The 27,316-nt window shown below is 40.7% G+C and overlaps 1 protein-coding gene across 3 annotated transcripts in view; it reads right to left on the minus strand.

Annotated features, from left to right (window-relative positions):
- stard3nl (STARD3 N-terminal like) overlaps positions 1 to 26,508 on the minus strand; it is a 65,007-nt gene extending 38,499 nt beyond the window's left edge. For all 3 annotated transcript variants that reach the window (XM_042328541.1, XM_042328539.1, XM_042328540.1), the window contains exons 1-2: positions 26,362 to 26,508; positions 19,839 to 20,287 (exon numbers count right to left, since the gene is read on the minus strand). In XM_042328541.1, coding sequence (XP_042184475.1) covers positions 19,839 to 20,033 — 195 coding nt within the window. In that variant the 5' untranslated portion in view covers positions 20,034 to 20,287; positions 26,362 to 26,508. The remainder of the gene's footprint in view (positions 1 to 19,838; positions 20,288 to 26,361) is intronic.
- Between the last annotated feature and the right edge of the window lie 808 nt (positions 26,509 to 27,316).

Raw genomic sequence — 27,316 nt, forward strand, 5'->3', positions numbered from 1 at the left:
TGATGTGTGTGTGTGTGTGTGTGTGTGTATAGTGAGGTGATGTGTGTGTGTGTGTGTATAGTGAGGTGATGTGTGTGTGTGTGTGTATAGTGAGGTGATGTGTGTGTGTGTGTGTATAGTGAGGTGTGTGTGTGTGTGTATAGTGAGGTGATGTGTGTGTGTGTGTGTGAGTGATAGTGAGTGTGTGTAGTGTAATAATAATGATAGTGAGTGATGTGTGTGTGTGTGTGTGTATAGTGAGGTGATGTGTGTGTGTGTGTGTGTGTGTATAGTGAGGTGATGTGTGTGTGTGTGTGTGTGTATAGTGAGTGATGTGTGTGTGTGTGTGTATAGTGAGGTGATGTGTGTGTGTGTGTATAGTGAGGTGATGTGTGTGTGTGTGTGTATAGTGAGGTGATGAGGTGATAGTGAGGTGATGTGTGTGTGTGTATGTATAGTGAGGTGATGTGTGTGTGTGTGTATAGTGAGGTGATGTGTGTGTGTGTGTATAGTGTGATGTGTGTGTGTGTATATAGTGAGGTGATGTGTGTGTGTGTGTGTGTGTGTGTATAGTGAGGTGATGTGTGTGTGTGTGTGTGTGTATAGTGAGGTGATGTGTGTGTGTGTGTGTGTGTGTATAGTGAGGTGATGTGTGTGTGTGTGTGTGTGTGTATAGTGAGGATGATGTGTGTGTGTGTGTGTATAGTGAGTGTGATGTGTGTGTGTGTGTGTATAGTGAGGTGATGTGTGTGTGTGTGTGTGTGTATAGTGAGGTGATGTGTGTGTGTGTGTGTGTATAGTGAGGTGATGTGTGTGTGTGTGTGTGTGTGTGTGTGTGTGTGTGTATAGTGAGGTGATGTGTGTGTGTGTGTGTGTGTGTATAGTGAGTGATGTGTGTGTGTGTGTGTGTATAGTGAGGTGATGTGTGTGTGTGTGTGTATAGTGAGGTGATGTGTGTGTGTGTGTGTATAGTGAGGTGATGTGTGTGTGTGTGTATAGTGAGGTGATGTGATGTGTGTGTGTGTGTATAGTGAGTGATGTGTGTATGTGTGTGTGTGTGTGTGTGTATAGTGAGGTGATGTGTGTGTGTGTGTATAGTGAGGTGATGTGTGTGTGTGTGTGTATAGTGAGTGATGTGTGTGTGTGTGTATAGTGAGGTGTGTGTGTGTGTGTGTGTGTGTGTATAGTGAGGTGATGTGTGTGTGTGTGTGTGTGTATAGTGAGGTGATGTGTGTGTGTGTGTGTATAGTGAGGTGATGTGTGTGTGTGTGTGTATAGTGAGTGATGTGTGTGTGTGTGTATAGTGAGGTGATGTGTGTGTGTGTGTATAGTGAGGTGATGTGTGTGTGTGTGTGTGTGTGTGTATAGTGAGGTGATGTGTGTGTGTGTGTGTGTGTGTGTGTGTAGTGATATGTGTGTGTGTGTGTGTGTGTGTGTATATAGTGAGGTGATGTGTGTGTGTGTGTGTGTGTGTGTGTATAGTGATAGTGAGGTGATGTGTGTGTGTGTGTGTGTGTGTGAGGTGATGTGTGTGTGTGTGTGTGTGTGTGTATAGTGAGGTGATGTGTGTGTGTGTGTGTGTGTGTGTGTATAGTGAGGTGATGTGTGTGTGTGTGTGTGTGTGTATAGTGAGGTGATGTGTGTGTGTGTGTGTGTGTGTGTGTGTGTGTGTGTGTGTATAGTGAGGTGATGTGTGTGTGTGTGTGTGTGTGTGTATAGTGAGGTGATGTGTGTGTGTGTGTGTGTATAGTGAGGTGATGTGTGTGTGTGTGTGTGTGTGTATAGTGAGGTGATGTGTGTGTGTGTGTGTGTATAGTGAGGTGATGTGTGTGTGTGTGTGTATAGTGAGGTGATGTGTGTGTGTGTGTATAGTGTGTGATGATGTGTGTGTGTGTGTATAGTGAGTGATGTGTGTGTGTGTATAGTGAGGTGATGTGTGTGTGTGTGTATAGTGAGGATGATGTGTGTGTGTGTGTGTGTGTGTATAGTGAGGTGATGTGTGTGTGTGTGTGTGTGTGTGTATAGTGAGGTGATGTGTGTGTGTGTGTGTGTGTGTATAGTGAGGTGATGTGTGTGTGTGTGTGTGTATAGTATAGTGAGGTGATGTGTGTGTGTGTGTGTGTGTATAGTGAGGTGATGTGTGTGTGTGTGTGTGTGTGTGTGTATAGTGAGGTGATGTGTGTGTGTGTGTGTGTGTATAGTGAGGTGATGTGTGTGTGTGTGTGTGTGTATAGTGAGGTGATGTGTGTGTGTGTGTGTGTGTGTGTATAGTGAGGTGATGTGATGTGTGTGTGTGTGTGTGTATAGTGAGGTGATGTGTGTGTGTGTGTGTGTGTGTATAGTGAGGTGATGTGTGTGTGTGTGTGTGTATAGTGAGGTGATGTGTGTGTGTGTGTGTGTGTATAGTGAGGTGATGTGTGTGTGTGTGTGTGTGTATAGTGAGGTGATGTGTGTGTGTGTGTGTGTGTATAGTGAGTGATGTGTGTGTGTGTGTGTGTGTATAGTGAGGTGATGTGTGTGTGTGTGTGTGTGTATAGTGAGTGATGTGTGTGTGTGTGTGTGTGTATAGTGAGGTGATGTGTGTGTGTGTGTGTGTGTATAGTGAGGTGATGTGTGTGTGTGTGTGTGTGTATAGTGAGGTGATGTGTGTGTGTGTGTGTGTGTATAGTGAGGTGATGTGTGTGTGTGTGTGTGTGTGTGGTGTGTATAGTGTGTGTGATGTGTGTGTGTGTGTGTGTGTGTGTATAGTGAGGTGATGTGTGTGTGTGTGTGTGTGTATAGTGAGGTGATGTGTGTGTGTGTGTGTGTGTGTGTGTATAGTGAGGTGATGTGTGTGTGTGTGTGTGTGTATAGTGAGGTGATGTGTGTGTGTGTGTGTGTGTATAGTGAGTGATGTGATGTGTGTGTGTGTGTGTATAGTGAGGTGATGTGTGTGTGTGTGTGTGTATAGTGAGGTGATGTGTGTGTGTGTGTGTGTGAGGTGATGTGTGTGTGTGTGTGTATAGTGAGGTGATGTGTGTGTGTGTGTATAGTGAGGTGATGTGTGTGTGTGTGTGTGTAGTGAGGTGATGTGTGTGTGTGTGTGTGTAGTGAGGTGATGTGTGTGTGTGTGTGTAGTGAGGTGATGTGTGTGTGTGTGTAGTGAGGTGATGTGTGTGTGTATGTAGTGAGGTGATGTGTGTGTGTGTGTGTGTGTATGATGTGTGTGTGTGTGTGTAGTGAGTGATGTGTGTGTGTGTATAGTGAGGTGATGTGATGTGTGTGTGTATAGTGAGGTGATGTGTGTGTGTGTATGTAGTGAGTGATGTGTGTGTGTGTGTGTAGTGAGGTGATGTGTGTGTGTGTGTGTGTGTGTGTGTGTGTGAGGTGTGTGTGTGTGTGTGTGTGTATAGTGAGGTGATGTGTGTGTGTGTGTGTGTGTGTATAGTGAGGTGATGTGTGTGTGTGGCACTCACTGTGGATAGAGAGCCAGGGATGCAGGGATAGGGGCATGAACTGTGACTATTCTCACACATTGTTTTGTCTGTTGTATTCCAATCAAAACAATGCCACAAACATGCATATAGTTATGGGAATGTGATTTTTGGATACTCACCTTTAACCAATAGATTTGTGGACAAAATTAAGCTGCAAATGAGATTAAGACAAGACTCAAATTGTACTTTTTCCTCATGGACTAAACACAAATATTTTTGCTACGGTAGGTTAATTAGCCTACATGTTTTTTGGGGTTATCATTCTTTTCCTCAGTCTATATACCATAATGACAAATTGGGAAATGTATATTAAAAACTTAAATATACATAAGTATTCAGACCCTTTACTTTGTTGATGCACCTTTGGCAGCCTAGAGTCTTCGTGGGTATGATGCTACAAGCTTGGCACACCGGTATTTGGAGAGTTTCTCCCATTCTTCTGTGCAGATCCTTTCAAGCTCTGTCAGGTAGGCATCGCTGCACAGCTATTTTCAGGTCTCTCCAGAGATGTTCGATCAGGTTCAAGTCTGGCCTCTGGCTGGGCCACTCAAGGACATTCAAAGCCTTGTCCCCAAGCCTCCTGCATTGTCTTGGCTGTGTGCTTCGGGTCATCGTCCTTTTGGAAGGTGAACCGTCACCCCAGTCTGAGGACCTGGAGCAGGTTTTCAGCAAGAATCTCTGTACTTTGCGCCGTTCATCTTTGCCTTGATTCTAGCTAGTCTCCCAGTCCCTGCCACTGAAAGACATCCCCACAGCATGATGCTGCCACCGCCATGCTTCACCATAGGGATGGTGCCAGGTTTCCTCCAGATGTGAAACTTGCCATTCAGGCCATGGTCTGACAGTCCTTTAGGCACCTCTTGGCAAATAGGCTGTCATGTGCTTTTTACTGGAGTAGTGGCTTCTGTCTGGCCACTACCACAAAGGTCTGATTGGTGGAGTGCTGCAGAGTTGGGAAAACCTTCCAGAAGGACAACCATCTCCAAAGGAACTCTAGAGCTCTGTCAGAGTTACCATCAGGTTCTTAATCACCTCCCTGACCAAGGCCCTTCTCCCCCAATTGCTCAGTTTGGCTGGGCGGCCAGCTCTAGGGAGCGTCTCGGTGTTTCCAAAGTTCTTCCAGTTAAGAATGGAAGAGGCCACTGATCTTGGGGCCCTTCAATGCTGCAGACATTTGTTTTTATCCTTTCCCAGAGCTGTGCATCGACACGATCCTGTCTCTGAGCTCTACGGACAACTCCTTCGACCTCACGGCTTAATTTTTGCGCAGTCATGCACTGTCAACTATTTCAGCCACACACACACACACACACACATTGCTGACAGGTGTATAAAATCAACCACACAACCATACAATCTCCATAGACAAACATTGGCAGTAGAAAGGCCTTACTGAAGAGCTCAGTGACTTTCAACACAGCACGGTCATAGGATGTCACCTTTCCAACATGTCAGTTTGAAACATTTGTCCTGCCCCGGTCAACTGTAAGTACTGTTATTGTGAAGTGGAAACTTCTAGGAGCAGCAAAGGCTCAGCCACGAAGTGGCAGGCCACACAAGCTCACAGACCGGGACCGCCGAGAGCTGAAGTGCGTAAAAAATCATCCGTCCTTGGTTGCAACACTCACTAGGGTTTGAAACTGCCTTTGGAAGCAACATCAGCACAATAACTGTTGGAAACTTCATGAAATACGTTTCCATGGCCAAGCATCCGCACACAAGCCTAAGATCACCACGCGCAATGCCAAGCATTGGTTGGAGTGGTGTAAAGCTCACCGCCTTTGGACTCTGGAGCAGTGGAAACGCATTCTCTGGAGTGATGAATCACACTTCACCATCTGGCAGTTCGACGGACAAATCTGAGTTATGCAGATGACAAGAGAACGCTACCTGCCGCAATGCATAGTGCCAACTATGAAGTTCAGTGGACGAGGAATAATGGTCTGGGGCGGTTTTACATGGTTTGGCCTTGGTCCCTTAGTTGCAGTGAAGGGAAATCTTAATGCTACAGCAAAAATGAGTTGGCATTTTTGGCCAAAATGTCATTTAAAAGCTTTTTACTAATCATTCTTTATATCATTTATTTTAGTTTAGTATAATTTTTGTTAAGTTCAATCACATGATTTCTCAAATTTTGTATGATCGCTTAGAAACCATTTTAAATCCAGTCTTTGGAACATTGTTTTTTAGATATGGCTACTATATTATGATCACTACAGTCAATGGGTGTGGATCTTGCTTCAAAGCAGATTTCTACAACATTGGTAAAGATGTAATCATCCACTTGTATAGACTTAGTTCCTGTGACGTTTGTAAATACCCTGGTAGGTTGACTGATAACCTGGACCAGGTTGCAGGCACTGGTTACAGTTCAGCTTTTTCTGTGGACAGCTTGATGAAAGCCAGTCAATATTTAGATCACCCAGAAAATCTGCTTCTATTGATATTACATACATTACCAAGCATTTCACACACATTATCCAGAGACGGATTGTTAACACTTGGTGGTCAAATAGCAACTTCCCACAAGAACAGGCTTTAGGCGAGGCAGATGAAGCCATATTACTTCAACAGCAACACATGAGATCCTCTAATCTTTACAGGAATATGACTCAAACAGCAATACCTCCATTGGCATTCATGTGTCTAGTGTAGCTGTTAGAACCATATATTGCTACCACTGTATCAAAAGGAATTATCCAAGTGAGTTTCAGAGCCAATAAATGCAGGTTTTCTGTTGCTAGCAAGATCGCTTTAAATGCACCTTATTTTTTAGGCTACATAGTTGTTTTTTGGCGCTTTTCTGTGATTCTTGGTTTTTATTGCTTTACTGGGAGGTTTAGAGGTAGACATGACAGCGATATTTATATTTGAGCTGATAGTGCAGGGTGAACTGCTCACAGTGGGCGACCTTACTAGGGAAAAACATCTGTGCTAAACAGTATAACTCAGGATGATAGGCAGATGATTACTGAATAGCCGTCGGATTGACAGGCATTTAGAACAAATTAGGTTACTTACATGACGACTGCCAACACTCCTGGGAAAATCTACATTTGCAGCAGTACTACGACAGCTCAGTGACACAATAGTAGGGATTATCTGAGCAGGTTTTGGGTCACTGATAAGTCATTGTCTCAATGCGGCCTTGAAAGGCCAGGACAGAGTCCAGAGTACCAAAGTTTCAAAAAATAATAATAAAAATAAATTAAAAATTGTCATTGATTCGAGGGTTGAGGTCCCTGAACCAATAAGTTGGTTGTATTCATGAAAGTCTTGTGACATGTTACGTTCCCCAAAAATGTAGCTGCTCAAACAGAAGTGGGAACTAACAGTCACTAACAACCAAAAGGAAGCAGGTGGAGTGTTCATTAGGTGTCCACTGAAAGTTGACTAGCAACAAGAAAGTGGGTCCTAAAAGACACCCACCATGTGTGCCCACTAAATTTGCCCCAGAAAAAGCCAACCAAAACCCACAAAAACGTATAATATGGAGTAAAAAGTAAAGGGGGAAAACAAGATAAAAGGTTTTGTTTTTCACAAACTCAATGAGGAAGCGCTGAACACCAGAAAAGCTCTAACATCTCTCATGCCAGCTGCTAGGGTTGCACATTTTGGGGAATATTCAGTGGAAACTTTCCGTGGGAAATAACAGGAATGAATATTAATACCATTCAAAAATTAAGATTTTTTTGCATTGGATATATCATATGGAGACAGAAACAAACCTTTTACCTTTTCATAAGTAGACATTGCAAATGATTAAATACTTCCAATAGAAAAAATATTTGTTACGAATTGAACTTTAATTAAATGAGTTGACTCTTCACATGGGATGATTTCACTGAACAACAAAAGGGAATATTGAATGATTCCCAATGACCCATTGCATCTCCCAAAAATGTTTTCAACATACATCTGTAAATGATAGTCTAGAAACTAAAACTTTGGTTGTCTTCCTCAGGCTTCCATATCTTTTCCCTGGACCTCCTTAATGTCCACCTCTTGAACATCAGACTCCAAGGCCTCATCTTCACTGTCCAACCTTGTTGAGGATGGCCACCAATTTTTCAACCCTTGTATTGGCCAGCCTGTTGCGTGCTTTGGTGTGTGTGTTCCTAAACAAGGAACAGTTGCGCTCTGAGGCAGGAGATGTTTGGTGGGATTTGGAGGATGGAGGCAACAGGGGAAAGAGCCTCAGATCCACAAAGTCCCTTCCACCAGGTGACTGATGCGATATATTGCCACGACTGCCATATTGCATCTCCATCCCAAAGCTCTTGCTTAGAAGTGTACTTCGCCAGATTGCCAAGAACCTTGCCCTCATTCAGGCCAAAGTGGAGAGACATGGTAGTGATGACACCATAGGCCTTGTTGATCTCTGCACCAGACAGGATGCTCTTGCCAGCATATTTGGGGTCCAACATGTATGCTGCGGTGTGTATGGGCTTCAGGCAGAAGACTTCACGCTTTTTGATGCATTTCAGAACTGCAGTTTCCTCTGCTTGGAGCAACAGTGAAGTGGGCAGGGCAGTACGGATTTCTCTTACATTTGCAAGCAGAGTCTGAACAGCAGATAGCACGGATTGAGGGAGACCATGCCATCCTATGGCTACTGCTATAGATTTCAGGCTGCTTACCACTCTCCCAAAATACATCCTCCAGGAGGATCCTCTTGATGGGGCTGTCCATATTGGCAGACTATGATATGGCCATTTCTTGGAGACTCTTTCCCCTCCAGAAGACTGTCAAACATGATAACACCACCCCCAACGGGTGTTGCTGGGCAGCTTCAAGGTGGTGCTATAATTCTTCTCACTTTCCTTGGTGAGGTAGATTGCTGCTATAACTTAATGACCCTTCACACACCTAACCATTTCCTTGGCTCTCTTGTAGTGTATCCATTGTTTTCAGTGCAATGATGTCCTTGAGGAGCAGATTCAATGCATGAGTAGCACAACCAAAGGGAGTGATGTGAGGGTAGGACTTCTCCACTTTAGACCACGCAGCCTTCATGTTCAAAGCATTGTCTGTCACCAGTGCAAATACCTTCTGTGGTCCAAGGTCATTGATGACTGCCTTCAGCTCATCTGCAATGTAGAGACATTTGTGTCTGTTGTCCACGGTGTCTGTGCCCTTGTAAAATACTGGTTGAGGGGTGGAGATGTAGAACATTCAACCACCCATCAGAGATGATTGCAATATGATTTGCTTGAACTTCACGTGAACTCTGCATCTAGCAAATTAGTAGATAAAGCATGTCTGGTTGGAGGGGTGTATGCTGGGTGAAGAACATTCAGAAATCTCTTCCAATACACATTGCCAGTGAGCATCAGAGGTGAACCAGTTGCATACACAGCTTGAGCAAGACATTCATCATAATTTCTCTGACTACATTCTTCCATTGAGCCAAAAAAAAACTTGATTCCAAGAGGACCATGAGCTGTTCCTATCGATAAGGTGTCATTCATCATTTTCAACTTGAATAGAAGCAGAGGGATTTTTGTCAGAGGTTGCTTGTTGTGAGCGCTGAGGGAACTTTATGCATTTGGCCAGATGATTCTGCATCTTTGTTGCATTCTTCACATATGATTTGGCACAGTATTTGCAAATGTACACAGCTTTTCCCTTCTACATTAGCTGCAGTGAAATGTCTCCACACATCAGATAGTGCCATGACATTTTCCTGTATAGACTAGAAAAAAAAGAGTAAAAAAATATAAAATTCCATGTACAGGTAAATAGTTAAGCAGTTTATTCTAATTCCTTCTTTGTAAAATAAATGTTCTAAAATTAAACATGTATGGAAACAGGTGAATTAACACTCCTCAGTTAGCAGGCTCAAAAGCAAGCTAAACCCACATGGAAGCAAAAACTAACTAGCATAAATTGTTAAGATAGAAATTATTTAAATACTTTGCTGTAGGCTACTATTTACTAGTTAACAAAAAAAGCATGTCATTTAAAATATATTCACCCCACCCAGTATTATAATCAAAATTTACCAGAAAGCATGTAGTCCTTGGCTCAGACAGTTTAGTATTGTGGGCTCAATAGCATCTCATTAGTGTGCAAGATCTTGAGAATCAGCTGTACATGTGATCAGCAACCAAGTTGTCCTTACCACTGACATGATTTCAGGGGGAAACTCCTGCAGAATGAGACTCCAGCAAAGGAGAAAGCGATTCGTGGAATGTAAAAAATAAATTGTTGAGTTAATAAAGTTGCATTTAAACATGGACTCGAGTAAGGCAGCTCCAAAATGCAGGCGTTTCAGCCTAACTCACTGCTTTCTGTGGTGGAGGAGCAGCCAGCAAAAGCAGAGTAGGTGTTGGCGATGTTCTCTAGCTGCGCTGTGAATGGCTCAGTGTTCTGTCACTCATGGGGACACTACACTGCCACAGAATCTTCAGGGAGCACTAGGCAGTTCAAGCCCCCTTGGGCACTTCTAATGTAAATCTATGGCAGCACCCATCTAAAGCGCGAGGTCATTGGCCACAGATAAGACGTCAAATTATGTTATATTTACCATTGCTTTGATTGGACTGATCATGTCAAAATCTAAATCTTAGCTAGCTAACTAGACAAGCAGTTATTATGAATCACATTGACAATCTACTGGCAAATCCTTTTCAATTATTGATAAAACATTGGTGCTCATCGGCCATAAATATTACACAAGGCGGAAATTGCTAATTCAACCATGCGTGGTTAGGAAGGAATCAATGGCTAACTGACACAAAGCAATCACTATTTTGCTTCCCGTCTGCTTTTTGGTGGAGAGGGGGTGTGACAAAGCAATCACTTTCTGTGGTCCAAGTCTATGTTCAGACTGAAAATGTCTCTTTTCCAAGCTTAAAAGGATAAACATTCACACGCAACAACATCGGCCAGAAAAAGTTGAATACATTAGCCTGATCACTGATGACTTGACATCCTATAAGGAGGAGGCTGAAAGAGTCGGCATGGGCCCTAAGATCCACAATAAGTTAAACAGCTGCACCATTGAGAGCATCTTGACTGGCTGCATCAACACTTGTTATGGCAACTGCTTGGCATCCGCAAGGCGCTGTCGTGGAAGATTCAGAATTTGTTGGTAACATATGTAAGACGTTTTATATTCATCAAATGTGTGTAAATTACTTCTCATCAAGAATGTTTTTTTTGTATAATACTGTGGCAGGGTTTGCAGTATCTGTTCTATGTCAAGACTAAGTTGCAGGGTCCGCAGAGAGGGGAGAGGTCAAAGTATCATCATGTGTAAACATATCTCTTGACTCCACAATGTCTGTGTGCCAGTTCAGTGTGTCTCCATGAGTTTGTCCAGGATTGGTTGTATCTAAATGACAATTTGATATATGCCTGTTGATATGGAGGATTGGTTTATAGTTCTGGGGTTTGAGTAAGGAGACAAAGCTGAACGATTTATTATGTCTATGCTGTCTGACTATGTGTGTTCTTTGCTATTAAAAGGATCTCAGTTGCATTGTAGGGGGGCTCTCAGAGAATTCATGGTTAGACACTGAATTGCCTGAGAGTCACCGGATTGTGATAGAGCTGATATAATTAAAGATGGACTTTGATAACGAACTCTGACTTGTGTGTGGGGTTTGCTCCCATGATTTGGTAAGAAGAGGAAATTTCCACGACATTTGGCGACAAGGAGGGGATGTGAATCTTCACTCTGTGACCGTTCCTACGATCTAGGTAAATAAATCGTACACGAGGGATCCCCTAAACTTGGGATCTCAGGGAGAACCACACTTCGGCAACGAAGTAGATGGACCAACCTTTGATCTAAGAGGAAGCGAGCCGAGTGGATACCACATCTCGAACTGAGTTTTTTTTAAAGAAAAAGTTGAGCGAACCACACACAGATTTGAAGTCGAGTTATTAATTATGCCTGTTACGTATACTCTGAGCGTGAATTCCTTTGTAAGGAAGGCACCTTGGCGGCGTAAGCAGGGCCGAGAAAGAGGAGAGTAATCTGGGGGTTTTGTGGACTCAAAAGATAATGTGCACTGTCCGGTTGCCAGTGACCAAGAGCCCTCCTGACACTGAATTGATCACAGTGGGGATTTGGTGAGTTCTGTCGGGGTGAGGAGCCAGGGTGACTGTGTGTTCTAGGTGAAACACGGTACTTGGTGAAGCCCTATTGGAAGAAGGACCTCATTCTGTGCGTCTGTGTGACTTGTCTAAGTGACCCTCAGATGTGGTGAATTCCAATTATTCTAAATGTGCTAGCCAGGTATGCCCTGGGTTACTCTGTGTGAGTATGTAATAGTTGTCGGACCGTTCTGTGTGAGCGGGGTAGGGTTGACTCTGTGTGGGAAAACCTTTTGATGTCCTGTGTGGACGTCTGCCAGTTCTATGTGAACATCTGACCAATCCTGTGTGGATGATCCTGAAAGTTCTGTGTGAGTACCTAAGATTTTAAAGTTTTATATGGATTCTGTGAATTATTTGAAATTATGATAAATGGTATTTGTGTATGAAGTAATGCGTAGAATGATTAGATACAATTTAAACCACCCATTCGTAGACGTACGTAGGTTGAGTTGATATCTTAAATGGATAATTTGATAAGGATGAAGTTTTTAAGCACTATTAAAATAATCTACAAAATCTGGGAAATTGAGCTCTAGAAACTGATTAGAGTGTGTACACTTTTGGTCATCTTACCCTAACGATGTAACTATAAAACGCATATTGGATTATCTCCATCTGGGTGAAACATTTGAAATTAAACTGCCCTTAAGGTCTGAACAGGTTATAATTTTTCTTCCCAGTATGAGAGAAGTTGCGGGATTTATTGAATAAAGTGTTTTCCATAAAGTTAGAGAATGAGGGATGCTCAATGTAATTTATAATGTCATACAAAGCCTAAGGTTTTCCATCAAACTAATTATCATTGCGTGATTAATGTGATGTAGTAAAGTAATTGAAATACGTTGCATAAGTAAACATAATCTACTTTTATTAAAAGGCGCAATATCTGTTTCCTAGTCATTAACTGTCGATTTTATTCTTTGATTGCTAATATATTCATTTGGAATTTGAGAATCATAGCTGGAGTATGAGAATCATAGCTGGAGTAACGTTTGTACTATTAAAATTGGGCTATTATTCTTCTGGGAATTACCGATAGTGACGTGTTTTGATTTTACTTTGTAAATGGGGTTTATATCCGGAGAATTTTTGTTTTTCGAAATAGCATTAGTGGTAGAATTCTCGCCTGCAACACGGGAGGCCCGAGTTCCGTTCCCAGTCATGGCGCTGGCTGAATTCAGATTTTTTGATTGTAAATAATCTATTTGTATGTTTTGCCTGGAAAGTTATGGTCGCTAGTGTTTGTATAAGAGATAAATTGAACGTTTTCAATAGATTGTTTAGGTTAAATTGATAGACTAATTCAATTTAAAATAATAACGAAGCGAATTCTGATGCAAGACGATGTCTGTTCACTAAATTATCTACTGGAATAATGTATTGAGAATTGGGTCGTATTTAAATTACTGTATCAATAGAGAAGACAGTTACCTAAGTTAAAGACATTCTGAATAATAGCAGGGAGAGAATGGCAATGGAAAGTGGTTACCGAAATGTTTTTCATTCTTATAGATTGACTGACACATGTTATAAGTTTGGCGCTGTGTTATTTTTAAAGAAATAGGATACATTTCATAAGTGTGGAGAGCAAAGAGAAGAGGAAGTTATAAAGTTGGGTTTTAATCTTACGATAGAGGTAAGGAAAAAACGTTTGAAATGAGAGGGGTTATATTTTTGCCCAACTGGGGGAAAAAGTATGGAAGAGAGTTAGTTGGCTGCTCATTGTCAGGGAAAGTTGCTGGAGGCAGGTAGATTGTTGCAGAATAACGAACATTTGCATTATTAGTTTGAATATACAATAACCTTACTCTAATTGTTTTGACCGTTGTTCAGGTACATTTTTTCTGTAATTCTAGCAGCTGATTCGCTAGGTGGGCATCATAGATTTGTGGCGTTTATATCTACTGTATTAGGCTATGAGAATTGGGAGACTGGATGTCTGAATCATGAAACATTGTGAGAATAGATTCTGATGGTTATTGATTCTTGGTTTGATTGTTTAAGTAACACCAGTTAATTTGAGCAGGAAAGTTCATGTAGTCTAACATTATTGTATGTTTCCATTATGTGGAACAATGTCAGGTCATTAAAAGGTGATTGCTGGATTGAATAGTACGCCAACCTGTTGACAGAAGACTGAATGGGTATGAATGTTGAAAAGCATGCTTGGGCCAAACTAGTAAAATAGTATGTTAAGTGGGGGAGTATCATAGATTTTAATTATAGTGTTGTTACCGCAATAGTCAAAACGATTTCATGTTTTGGGAATTTAGCTAGGTTGAATTTTGTATTTGAGTTCCTTTATTATTTGCTTTTTAAAAGAGAGGTTGGAATCAAGTATGATGCCTTGACACTTAAAATCAGATACCACCAGGAGCTTTTTACATCAGTAGTTGTTTTTGAGGAACATGCAGACTGTGTCTTATTTTATTGAGATGTAAACATGAGTCTGAGCAATTTTGTCATCTGAATCATTATAGTAGTGAGTTCTTGTGTAGTTTGTTATTTGCATGAATTTATCACTGTATCATCTGCATACATTGGAATTTCAGACCCTGTACAGACTAAAGGAAGATCATTAATGGATGTGCTGAACAGTATTGACCTTTGTGGATATCAGTGGGGGAAAAAAATACGTTTATTTTTACGATGATGAGACAGCACCGACTTTAAAAATTTTAGATTTGCATTTTTTTTTTTTTTAAATCAGGATTGGTTTTAGTAAATTTATATCAACAGATTGAAATTATTAGGTTGCTGATTAAGAGTTTTTTTTAGGAGTTGATTTAACTTAAACATTGTATCATGCATATACATTGATTTGATTAAAACTTATGATTAATGATTTGAGGTACAGTGGAATTATCATTAGGTTTGGTTTATAGTTCACGTTTGAGTTTCTGAATCGATGTAGTGTAATGAATACTAAGTGTTTTTGTGTTTTCTCCGGGAAAATGGATATTTCACTGTCTCTCTCTGGAATGTTTCCAGGGACTATACTCTTGGGGAGAGTGAGTGAAATTGGGGCCATAAACTACCACATTGAAAGGGGCACTCAGCACATTGGGATTTTAATGAGTTTTTAATTTTCTTTTTCATAACATGAAATTCTTTTGATAAAGGAACTGGGAACATGGAAATACGAAAATGTTTGGAACTAGTTGATTATTGTTTGCAAATTGTTTTATATAGTGAAAAACACTGCTTTGAAGGGTTTTGTATGAACTATGACCTTCTGATGACTTTCTGTTGTGGCTTGATCACCCGCATTGGAAAGCCATTTGGATAATAAATGTATGGTCATTTGTAATACTGCTTTCAAAATAATGTGTAATTGGTAAATATGTTTCTTAGCCATATTTGTAATTTGGCCCACTGTGGAGGGCATTGCTTTTAACTAAGGATATGCTGAATTAAGTCTATTTTCCTATGACCATAGGGGTTAAATAATTTCTTTGTGGAGTTTTTTTTCAGTTTAGTGATTTTAATTTGATTAGGTTAGCTGAAATGTTGTTTTACATTTGTTTTCAGTTTTGTTTTACATTACTCTCATACGGAGAGATGTGTGTAAAACATGGGGAGGATTCCGTTTTTTTGAGGGTTTGAATTGAAGTTAAACAACTTAAGTGATATGTGAATGAGTGTATTGTATTGTTGAGTGTATTGTATTGTTGAGTGTATTGTATTGTTGAGTTTGTTTTGTTCTATTCCCGAGGGGTATAGGTCTAATTTCTTGATCCTTGGCTCTACGATGGAGTTGACAGTGAGATGGGGAGTATAAACCAATTTGAAAGAATAGTTTCAATAGAATGTTTTGATATTCTCTGTGAAATATGTTTAGATATGTGTATTAAGAATAATTGGTCAAAGTAATCATTTATCATGTAGTTAATGAACTGAACTAAACTGTTGTTCTGATCTGTTCTTTCGAGGTTATCATGAAAAGTGACAGACAGTGACAGACGGTATCTTAATGCATGGAAGAGATCATTTGGACCGAATGGTGTGTGTACCTCAAAACCCCCTCTAACTGGCTGAAGAAGAGAGACAAAGGCATTGAAGGAGGCTTTCCAAACCACTTCTACCGAAAGAAAAGAACCAAGCCAGAAATTGGTGTACAGCATCAGATCTAAGCTATCAACTGCTTTTCTTTCATGGTTCTGTCATACTGTGATGAGTCCACTTGGAGTGATCATGGAGAAAGATCTGTTCTAACATTTTCTTATGATGCTGGTATATTGGTTGACGAATGGACAAGACATGAGTGGTAAAGATGAGACATTGAAATTGGGACATTATCATGGGCCGTCCACTTTGAACTGTAAAGCTATCTGAAGAAAAACGAAGATGCCAGAAGATGCCGTGCCTGTGTAAGGGGGGGTTTAATCAAACTGTGCCATTAAAATTGTTTATACTTGTGGTATCAGATTGATTGAAGAGGTCTACACCATGTAAATTGTAGTAATTGAGATTAAGAATGCATTGAGATACTGATCTGTATTAAAATCATGATTAAAAATGTTAATAGAATTATGGGATAATTATACTGTATGTAAATCTGCTAATATTGACGTGTGTTAAATTGAGGTTTTTACTTTGAGTGATAAGACAAATTTGAATCACTGAGGAATGCTATTCTAAATATTGGTTTGATAAATAGTTGGGTTGTTACTTATGATTTGGAATATGAATGATTTCAATGACCTATTCTCTATTCCTGAGTATATTTCTGAGCATGAGGACTTAGAGGGATGTCTGTCCTATATGTTGTAAGGAGGCCTGTGTTTAGACACTGGTTCTCATGTAACTTAAAGAGCATAAATATGTTATGTTTTTATTTTCCTCAAATGGATTATTCTGTGTTATTAAACATGTGCAAGTTTGTCTTGTAGAATAAAGGTTGTAAACTTAGTTTCAGAAGGGAGAAAGCTTACATATAAGCTAAGGTATTTGACATTGAGGGGATTTGAATTTTAAAATATTGAGTATGTTACTATTCTGATTCTTCAGAAGGGACTGAGTCCCTTGAGAGGGGAATGCCGTGGAAGATTCAGAATTTGTTGGTAACATATGTAAGATGTTTTATATTCATCAAATGTGTGTAAATTACTTCTCATCAAGAATGTTTTTTTTTGTATAATACTGTGGCAGGGTTTGCAGTATCTGTTCTATGTCAAGACTAAGTTGCAGGGTCCGCAGAGAGGTCAAAGTATCATCATGTGTAAACATATCTCGACTCCAATGTCTGTGTGCCAGTTCAGTGTGTCTCCATGAGTTTGTATTTAGAATTGGTTGTATCTAAATGACAATTTGATATATGCCTGTTGATATGGAGGATTGGTTTATGGTTCTGGGGTTTGAGTAAGGAGACAAAGCTGAACAATTGATTATGTCTATGCTGTCTGACTATGTGTGTTCTTTGCTATTAAAGGATCTCAGTTGCATTGTAGGGGGGCTCTCAGAGAATTCATGGTTAGACACTGAATTGCCTGAGAGTCACCAGATTGTGATAGAGCTGATATAATTAAAGATGGACTTTGATAACGAACTCTGACTTGTGTGTGGGGTTTGCTCCCATGATTTGGTAAGAAGAGGAAATTTCCACGACAGCTACTACAGAGGGTAGTGCATATGGCCCAGTACATCATTGGAGCCGAGCTCCCTGCATCCAGGACCAGGCAGGAAGGCCCTAAACATTTTCAAAGACTCCAGCCACCCAAGCCATTGACTGTCCTCTCTGCTACCGCACCACAAGGAGCACTAAGTCTGGGACCCAAAGGCTCCTAAAGAGTGTTAACCCCAATGCCATAAGACTGCTGAACAGTTAATCAAAATGGCCACCCTGCCTATTTGCACTGACTCTCTTGGACCGACTCTATGCACGCTCACTAAACTATACCCACACACGCGCTCACACACACCTGCAGTTTATTATCTATCCTGATTGCGTAGTTCCTTTTACCCCTGTCTATATGTACACTACCGTTCCAAAGTTTCTCACTTAGAAATGGACAAAAAAAATGTGACATTGTTAATGTTGTAAGTTACTATTGTAGCTGGAAACGGCCAATTTTATGGAATATCTACAAAGAACCATTACCAGCAACCACCACTCCTGTGTTCCAATGGCATGTTGTGTTAGCTAATCCAAGTGTATAATTTTAAAAGGTTAATTGATCATTAGAAAACCTTTTTGAAATTATGTAAGCACAGCTGAAAACTGTTGTGCTAATTTAAAGAAGCAATAAAACTGGCCTTATTTAGACTAGTTGAGTATCTGGAGCATCAGCATTTGTGGGTTCAATTACAGGCTCAAAATGGCCAGAAACAAAAAAAAATCTGAAACTCATCGGTTTATTCTTGTTCTGAGAAATGAAGGCTATTCCATGCGAGAAATTACCAAGAAACTGAAGATCTCGTACAATGCTGTGTACTAATCCCTTCACAGAAAAGCGCAAACTGGCCCTAACCAGAATAGAAAGTGCACCGGGGCCTCCCACTCAACTGAACAAGAGGACAAGTACATTAGAGTGTTGAGTTTGAGAAACAGACGCCTTACAAGTAGATTTGCCATGGTAAATTTGCCATTCGCGTTATGGAGCGGTGAAAGGGTGGCGGATGATGGTTGCAATTGAGATCAGCTGTGCAGGTGATTTTAGTGTGTTTTGATGGTTTAACCTCTAGCGTCGAGCAATCCCGTATCCGGGAGCGTAATTATAGCCTCAAGCTCATTACCATAACGCTACGTTAACTATTCATGAAAATCGCAAATGAAATGAAAGAAATATATTCACTCACAAGCTTAGCCTTTTGTTAACACTGTCATCTCAGATTTTCAAAATATGCTTTTCAACCTTAGCTACACAAGCATGTGTGTAAGAGTATTGATAGCTAGCATAGCATTAAGCCTAGCATTCAGCAGGCAACATTTTCACAAAAACAAGAAAAGCATTCAAATAAAATAATTTACCTTTGAAGAACTTCGGATGTTTTCAATGAGGAGACTCAGTTCGATAGCAAATGTTCAGTTTTTCCAAAAAGATACCTTGTGTAGGAGAAATCGCTCCGTTTTGTTCATCACGTTTGGCTAAGAAAAAAATCCGAAAATGCAGTCTCTACAACGCAGAACTTTTTACCAAATTAACTCCATAATATCAACAGAAACATGGCAAACGTTGTTTAGAATCAATCCTCAAGGTGTTTTTCACATATCTATTCGATGATAAATAATTTGTGGCCGCTGCATTTCTCCTCGAAGCAAACGAAAAATACACGCAGCTGGAGATTACGCAATAATTGCAACGGAGTTGCAACGGAGGACACCAAGCGGCCACCTGGTAGATGTAGTCTCTTAAGGTCAATCTTCCAATGATTTGCCTACAAATACGTCACAATGCTGTCGACACCTTGGGGAAACGACAGAAAGTCTAAGCTCATTCGTGACCCATACACAGCCATATAAGGAGACATTGGAACACAGCGCATTCAAAATCTGGGGCACTTCCTGTATGAAATTTCATCTTGGTTTCGTTTGTAGCATTAGTTCTGTGGCACTCACAGACAATATCTTTGCAGTTTTGGAAACGTCAGTGTTCTCTTTCCAAATCCACCAGGAGTGGATTCAATACGTCTTTCAAAGGAAACTGTTTTAGAAGCAAACAGAATGAAAGGGGACCTAATTGAAGTTGTCCAATTTAAACTCCCATTTTTTTGCAAAACGGTTTCCATTTGGAGTAAACGGTTGCAAAACGTTTTGCAACCGAATCGGCATAATGAATACACCTGTTTTGTGAAGTAAAAGGCCGTGTTATGTAAACTCCATATGCAGGACTACAATAAAATATGGGGGGGGTGCTTTTGATATTTTAAGTAGAAGTTCAGAAAAAGCAATATTGCTTTTAAAATCCTGTTAGAGTAAATGAAGTGCACTTCGGATACACGTTACCAGTAATGGAAAACTTTTCCTAGTAACAAAACGTAGCGTTTCAAAATGATTCATACATCAATACATTTATCTTAAACTACAGTGGTCAATATTGAGCTCTATCAATACGTTAATAAGCTATGAAAGGGCCTGGTAAATACAACAGCTTGGTACAACTGTCGTGTAGTGACAGTGTACACTAAACCAGAGAATGAAGTTAACAGGAGCGATTCATTATAATGTCATTGAATTGGGACTGAAAACCCTCATTGCAAGAGTTCGCACATGTCCAGACTGCACTTACCAGGAGTTTGTGTTCACTTTCATGATGCATTAAAAAAACAACTTACATTGAGCTCAATGATCCAGAGCAAGGTGATGAAGAGGAGGTCGAAGGTGACAAAGAGGCAGAATGTCCTCCTGACATCGGAGATGCACTTCTTCTCGCTCGCCTCATAAGACTCTATGCGGGCCAAGAGAGGTGTGGTGTTTATGCCCCGAAGGGTGTTTCTCGAGTCCACGCTGCTACCACTTATGCTCTCCATAACTGGCCACGCCTTTCACTCTGGACTGGGTCCACCCACTAATGAAGCGTCTGTCAGCTACTTGGTTGCTCCCCCAGTCACAGCCAATGACAGTAAAGGCCGAGTAGCTTTGGCAACGCCCACCACTCAAGGGGTGTGCCCACACCTGCTGCTTGCAGGTATTGGCCCCGTCGACTGGTCAGAAGAAGGCCCGCCTACTTATCACATCCAGTGACGATCACTGCGGATGGATGACAGATGCATCCCTGCCTCAGCTGAAAGAGAAAAGCCAGGCCTTCAGTAAATGCGGTTTACATTTCACATCAAGGAAAGGGTCAATTCGATTTGCTTGCCTGCTTTTACTTCAAATGCAGGCCGCAGACCTATATTTACTTTAGTATATTACCCCATGTAAAATACTTGAAACCAGAGCCATCTATTTACATCTATGGCTCTGCTTAAGACCTTTCATCCTCATTACTTGCATTAAAAGCCTCCCTCAAGTGTGACTGAATGTATATTGTACATAACATATTTAACTATTGCTGTACATATACTATTCTTCAGATATACTACAGATTCTATCCATACATCCCAGCACATATACTGTACATACACTGCATTCGGAAAATATTCAGACCCCTTGACTTTATCCACATTTTGTTACATTACAGCCTTATTCTAAAATTGATTAAGTGCATTTTTCCCTCATCAATTTATACACAATACCCTGTAATGACAAAGCATAAACTTGTTTTTAGAGATGTTTGCAAATGTATAAAAAGAATTACAAATATACCTTATTTACATAAGTATTCAGACCCTTTGCTATGAGACTCGAAATTGAGCTCAGGTGCATCCTGTCTCCATCGATCATCCTTGAGATGTTTCTACAACTTGATCCACCGGTTGTAAATTCAATTGATTGGACATGCTTTGGAAAGGCACATACCAGTCTATATAAAAGGTCCCACAGTTGACAGTGCATGTCAGAACAAAAACCAAGCCATGAGGTCGAAGGAATTGTCCGTAGAGCTCCGAGACAGGATTGTGTCGAGGCACAGATCTGGGGAAGGTTACCAAAAAATGTCTGCAGCATAGAAGGTTACCGAGAACAAAGTGGCCTCCATCAGTCTTAAATTGAAGAACTTTGGAACCACCAAGACTCTTCCTAGAGCTGGCTGCCCGGGCAAACTGAGCAATCGGGGGAGTAGGGCCTTGGACAAGGAGGTGGCCAAGAACCCGATGGTCACTCTGACAGAGCTGGGGACTGGGGATGGGAGAACCTTCCAGAATGACAACCATCTCTGCAGCATTCCACTAATCAGGCCTTTATGGTAGAGTGGCCAGATGGAAGCCACTCCTCAGTTAAAGGCACATGACAGCCTGCTTGGATTCTCTGGTCTGATGAGACCAACATTGAACTCTTTGTCCTGAATACCAAGCGTCACGTCTAGAGGAAACCTAGCACCATCCCTAAGGTGGTGGCAGCGTCGACTAGTCAGGATTGAGGGAAAGGTGAATGGAGAAAGTACAGAGGGATCCTTGAGGGATCCTTGATGAAAACCTACTCCAGAGCGCTCTGGACCTCAGACTGGGGCAAAGGTTCACCTTCCAACAGGATGACGACCCTAAGCAAACAATCAAGACAAAGCAGGAGTGGCTTCGGGATGTCTCTGAATGTCCTTGAGTGGCCCAGCCAGACCCCGGACTTAAACCAGCAACGCTCCCCATCCAACCTGACAGAGCTTGAGAGGATCTGCAGAGAAGAAATGGGAGAAACTCCCCAAATACAGGTGTGCCAAGGTTGTAGCGTCATACCCAAGAAGACTCTAGGCAGTAATCGCTGTCAAAGGTGATTCAACAAAGTACTGAGTAAAGGGTCTGAATTATGTAAATGTGATATTTCCAAAAACCTGTTCGTTCCACCATTATGTGGAAAAAGTCAAGGGGTCTGAATACTTTCTGAATGCACTGTAGATGGGAGGGGAAATAGAGCAGCTGAAGGATGGGATTAAAAAGAACTATTGTAAAATATGTGTCCGTAAAATGTATATTGTGTGTATAAGCTGGAAGGAGAAGCCCAAGTGTTGTTTTCCATTAGTTTACTCCAATTAGTGTTGGGGTTAGGGGAACATAATGTCAAATATATTTTCCTTTATGTTCCCCTAACCCCATCATGATGCAGACAATTACATTGATGGAAGCTACAATCTATATGCCATATTAAAGCTGATATAGCCCCCCAAAACATAGGCAGAACCTGCGTCCCTGTCTGGCGATGTCTTTGATGTTAGCTAGCTAAGCTCATGCACAGAAACATGTCATCAGGTCTAACGGTCATCAAATCAAAAGGCACTCCTTCGATATAAAGTTGTTTTTAACAAAAATGAAAACGTGTTTCACATTAAAGAGGTTGGTTGGAGTAATAACATGTTCAACTACTTAACACATTAGCTTGAATCTTTGTGTTTGGGTTCAGAGAAAATTAACAAGGAAGGATTTTTCACTTCTCAAACCCTAGTCTGGGCCTGGTTTCCCTATAGCGATGGAACTTACAAGTGTTTTAACAATGCATCTTTCCTACAACGGCCGTTTCTCAAAACACCATGCAGAGAGAACAGTTGCTAAGTGCATCATTGGAGCATGTGTCGATACAGATTAGAGGTCGACCGATTAATCAGAATGGCCGATTAATTAGGGCCGATTTCAAGTTTTCATAACAATCGGAAATCTGTATTTTTGGAGACCGAGTTGGCAGATTTTTTTTTTTTACACCGTTATTTAACTAGGCAAGTCAGTTTCATACAGTTACTTTCAATGACGGCCTAGGTACAGTGGGTTAACCTCCTTGTTCAGGAGCAGAACGACAGATTTTTACCTTGTCAGCTCAGGGATTCAATCTTGCAACCTTACAGTTAACTAGTTCAACGCTCTAACCACCTGACGCATTGTACTCCACGAGGAGCCTGCCTGTTACGCAAAGGCAGTAAGAAGCACAGGTAAGTTGCTAACTAGCATTAAACTTATCTTATAAAAAAACAATCAATCATAATCACTAGTTAACTACACATGGTTAATGATATTACTAGTTTATCCATCTGTCCTGCGTTGCATATTATCGATGCGGTGCGCATTCGCGAAAAAGGACTGTCGTTGCGCCAACGGATACCTAACCATAAACATCAATGCCTTTCTTAAAATCAAAACAAGTATATATTTTTAAACCTGCATATTTAATTAATATTGCCTGCCAACATGAATTTCTTTCAACTAGGTAAATTGCAACAGACTCAGGGTATATGCAGCAGTTTGGGCCGCCTGGCTCGTTGCGAACAGTGTGAAGACTATTTCTTCCTAACAAAGACAGCCAACTTCACCAAACGGGGGATGATTTAACAAAAGCACATTTGCGAAAAAAGCGCAATCGTTGCACGACTGTACCCGACCATAAAGACCAATGCCTTAAAATCAATACACAGAAGTATACATTTTTAAACCTGCATATTTAGCTAAAAGAAATCCAGGTTAGCAGGCAATATTAACCAGATGAAATTGTGTCACTCCTCTTGCGTTCATTTCACGCAGAGTCGGGGTATTTGCAACAGTTTGGGCGGCCTGGCTTGTTACGAACTAATTTGCCAGAATTTTACGTAATTATGACATAACATTTAAGGTTTTACAATGTAACAGCAATATTTAGACTTAGGGATGCCACCCATTAGATAAAATACAGAACGGTTCTGTATTTCACTGAAATAAACGTTATGTTTTCGAAATGATAGTTTCCGGAGTGGACCATATTAATGACCAAAGGCTCGTATTTCTGTGTGTTGTGTTATAATTAAGTCTATGATTTGACATAGCAGTCTGACTGAGCGATGGTAGGCAGCAGCAGGCTCGTAAGCAATCATTCAAAAAGCACTTTTGTGCGTTTTGCCAGCAGCTCTTCGCAATGCTTCAAGCATTGAGCCGTTTATGACTTCAAGCCTATCAGCTCCCGAGATTAGGCTGGTGTAATCGATGTGAAATGTCTAGCTAGTTAGCTGGGTGTGCGCTAATAGCGTTTCAAACATCACTCACTCTGAGACTTGGAGTAGTTGTTCCCCCCTTGCTCTGCAAGGGCCACGGCTTTTGTGGAGCGATGGGTAACGATGCTTCGAGGGTGGCTGTTGTCGATGTGTTCGTGGTTCGAGCCCAGGTAGGGGCGAGGAGAGGGACGGAAGCTATACTGTTACACTGACAATACTAAAGTGACACTAAACCCTGAACCTCAACTAAATCTTGTAATAAATCATGTGGAAATTGAGCAATACTAAACTGCTGGAGTAACTCTGGATTGTAAACTGTCATGGTCAAAACATGTTGATATAACAGTAGCTAAGATGGTGAGAAGTATGTCCGTAATAAAGCGCTACTCTACCTTCTTAACAGCACTATCAACAAGGCAGGTCCTGCAGGCCCTAGTTTCTACCTTTGTAACACTATCAACAAGGCAGGTCCAGCAGGCCCTAGTTTTGTTACACCTGGAATACTGTTTAGTCAATTGGTCACGTGCCACAAAATAGAACAGAGCAGCACAGAGATCTATAATTAATCATATGCATGTCAATCTCTCCTGGCTGAAAGTGGAGGAGAGATGGACTTCATCACTACTTGTATTTGTGAGAGGTATTGACATGTTGAATGCACAGCTCAGACACCCATGCACAGCCCACAAGACAAGGCAGAGGTCTCTTCACAGTCGCTAAATCCCAAACTGACTATGGGAGGTGCATAGTACTACATAGAGCTATGACTACATGGAACTCTATTCCACATCAAGTAACTCATGCAAGCAGTAAAATTTGATTTAAAAAAACAATACAAATACACTTTATGGAACAGCAGGGACTGTGAAACACAAAAAAACATAGGCACAGACACATGCATACACAAACACAATAACATATGCACTATACACACACAGGTACACATTATTTTGTGTTGTATATGTGTGGTAGAGTAGGGGCCAGAGGACAAACACTTAATGTGAAATTTGTTGTGAATGCATTGTAATGTTTTTTTAAAATTGTATAACTGCCTTAATATTGCTGGAACCCATGCTGCTGGGTATTTCACACTCAAGTTTCCTGTGTGTATCATGAATGATCCACCACCCAAAGGACATCCTGACAACAGTGAAGCATCAACGCTTTCGACAGCTTGTAGCCCATGCCCAACGAATTGAGTCTGTTCTGAGGCCAAAAGGGGATGTTCCTAATGTTTTGTACACTCAGTGCATGTATTATGTTTGATAGTCTACTCGAAATATGACATTACAGTATTCAGACGTAGCCTATAAACGTCAATGGAAAAATGAGATATGCTATAGGCTATTTCGTGAGTATGAAACCATCAGTCAGAAAAGGTGAGTCATTTATTCTGCAATGATCATGGAAATGAAATAAATAGTTGGAACTAGATGTCTACTTGATTGAGGAAAAATGTGCATACTATGACTTGACTGTGCGTTGTTCCATCTATGCATCTTAAGACGAATGCACTAAGTTGCTCTGGATAAGGCCAAATTACTGAAATATTACATGTAACGTTAATGCCTTTATTTTAGAATGCATCGATTTTCGCTCTTCTCTCTAACGGCAAATGTTTAGCTACCCGTTTTTGTTATGAATAGGTGTCATATTCATGAACTAGGCTACTTTAGCCTCCTTGCAATGTAATACTTCAACCACTAGAAACTGTCCTAAGCATGGTCTAAGTTTGCTGAAGGACAAGCAAATTCTCACGTCTAGTTCAGGTTTTATAAATGCCACATTTTACGTGAAAAAACATGCAATGCTAGCGTTAGGTTTGGGGCATATTGAGTATAGACAACGTCTATAAAAACGAGGCAACGACGTGATTTGAGTTATCGCAACGCGAGACTACTGGAACTAACCACTCACGGTTGTGCTTAATGTTGCTATGTGAGTTTCTTGTAATTGGGCATTTGGCTACATTGTTGCAAGTTCTGTTCCAAATATAGCAACTAATCACAAATGTGCAGTTACTTTACCTAATGCCAATTCGGGTTAGTGATATTAAATCATTATGATCCGTTAAAATGGTTAAATAGATGTCCATATATGGCATCGAATTCAGCACAACAACAACAACATATACAGACCCGACCGACGCTGGAGGAAAAAACAAGACAGTCCACCAATATCTGCTCGTGAGCAGGCAGTATTGCGCCCAAGAAAATTATTCTTCATAGGAGCAAATGTTTTCGAAACTGGAAATATTCTAACAACGATTAATGAACGTATGCAAATGACAATAGGCTGTGGTGAAATTGTTATCTTACCTTTAATTGTATAGCTAGCTACCTGTCGTTTTCTTCTTACACCCTGCTGTCTTTGGCATATTATGCGGAAGACTAAACTGTCAATCGAAAACAGCGGAAATACATGATTCCGTCGGACAGGAAATGGGGTGATAATGGGCGCGTTCGAGCGGATCACTTTTGTCAAGTCTCCTTCCAAAGTGTGTCGCATTAGCGTCCAGGGGCCCCACGTTTTGGCTTTTACCCTAGCACTCCCCAGCTGATTCAAATAATTAAAACTTGATGAGTTGGTTATTTGAATTAGCTATGTAGTGCCAGGACAAAAACAAAAAAGTGGTGTGTTAAAATCCATTGAATCAGTTTTATTTGGAAATTATTTAGTAAGTAATGCTTAAAATCTAAGTCTAGTTGTCTTATTTAAATTATTTAAATAAAATATGGGGGGGTGTTATCACCATTAGTAGCTGCACTATGGGGCTATTTGATGTAGTCTTTTTAACTCACCTGCAATTACATTTTCTTTGTTCTTTCTTAGTAGTTCCTTTTCTATATAATGGATTGTATAATGTATAATTGCACTAGATATTGTTTGAATAATGCAAGACTTTAAAATTACATTCGGGAGCATAGGTCACAAATAAAGCTATCCCCACTAAAATTGGAGCACAACTCATGAGCCCACCTCCAGCACTGCTCACACCTAATCCAGTCCCCACCTGTGACTGAAAACAGGGGGAGATGCAATTGAAAAGCTCTCATTAAAAATGTTTAGCTAGCTATCCAGGAATATGACATGGAATGCTGTGTAAAATTGCTAAAAGGCTATAAAGTAACATTAACTTTAATCTATCAGTCATTTATTAACCCAACTCAACACAGGCTACTGTTTGGGTGTAGCCCACGCAAAATAAACCAAGGATAACAGTATAAAACAACCGTCACCATCTCTTGTTAAGAAAAAAAGTAAGAGAGAGAA

The sequence above is a fragment of the Oncorhynchus tshawytscha genome, linkage group LG10 (assembly GCF_018296145.1).
Source record: "Oncorhynchus tshawytscha isolate Ot180627B linkage group LG10, Otsh_v2.0, whole genome shotgun sequence".
In the NCBI taxonomy this organism is placed as follows: domain Eukaryota; kingdom Metazoa; phylum Chordata; class Actinopteri; order Salmoniformes; family Salmonidae; genus Oncorhynchus; species Oncorhynchus tshawytscha.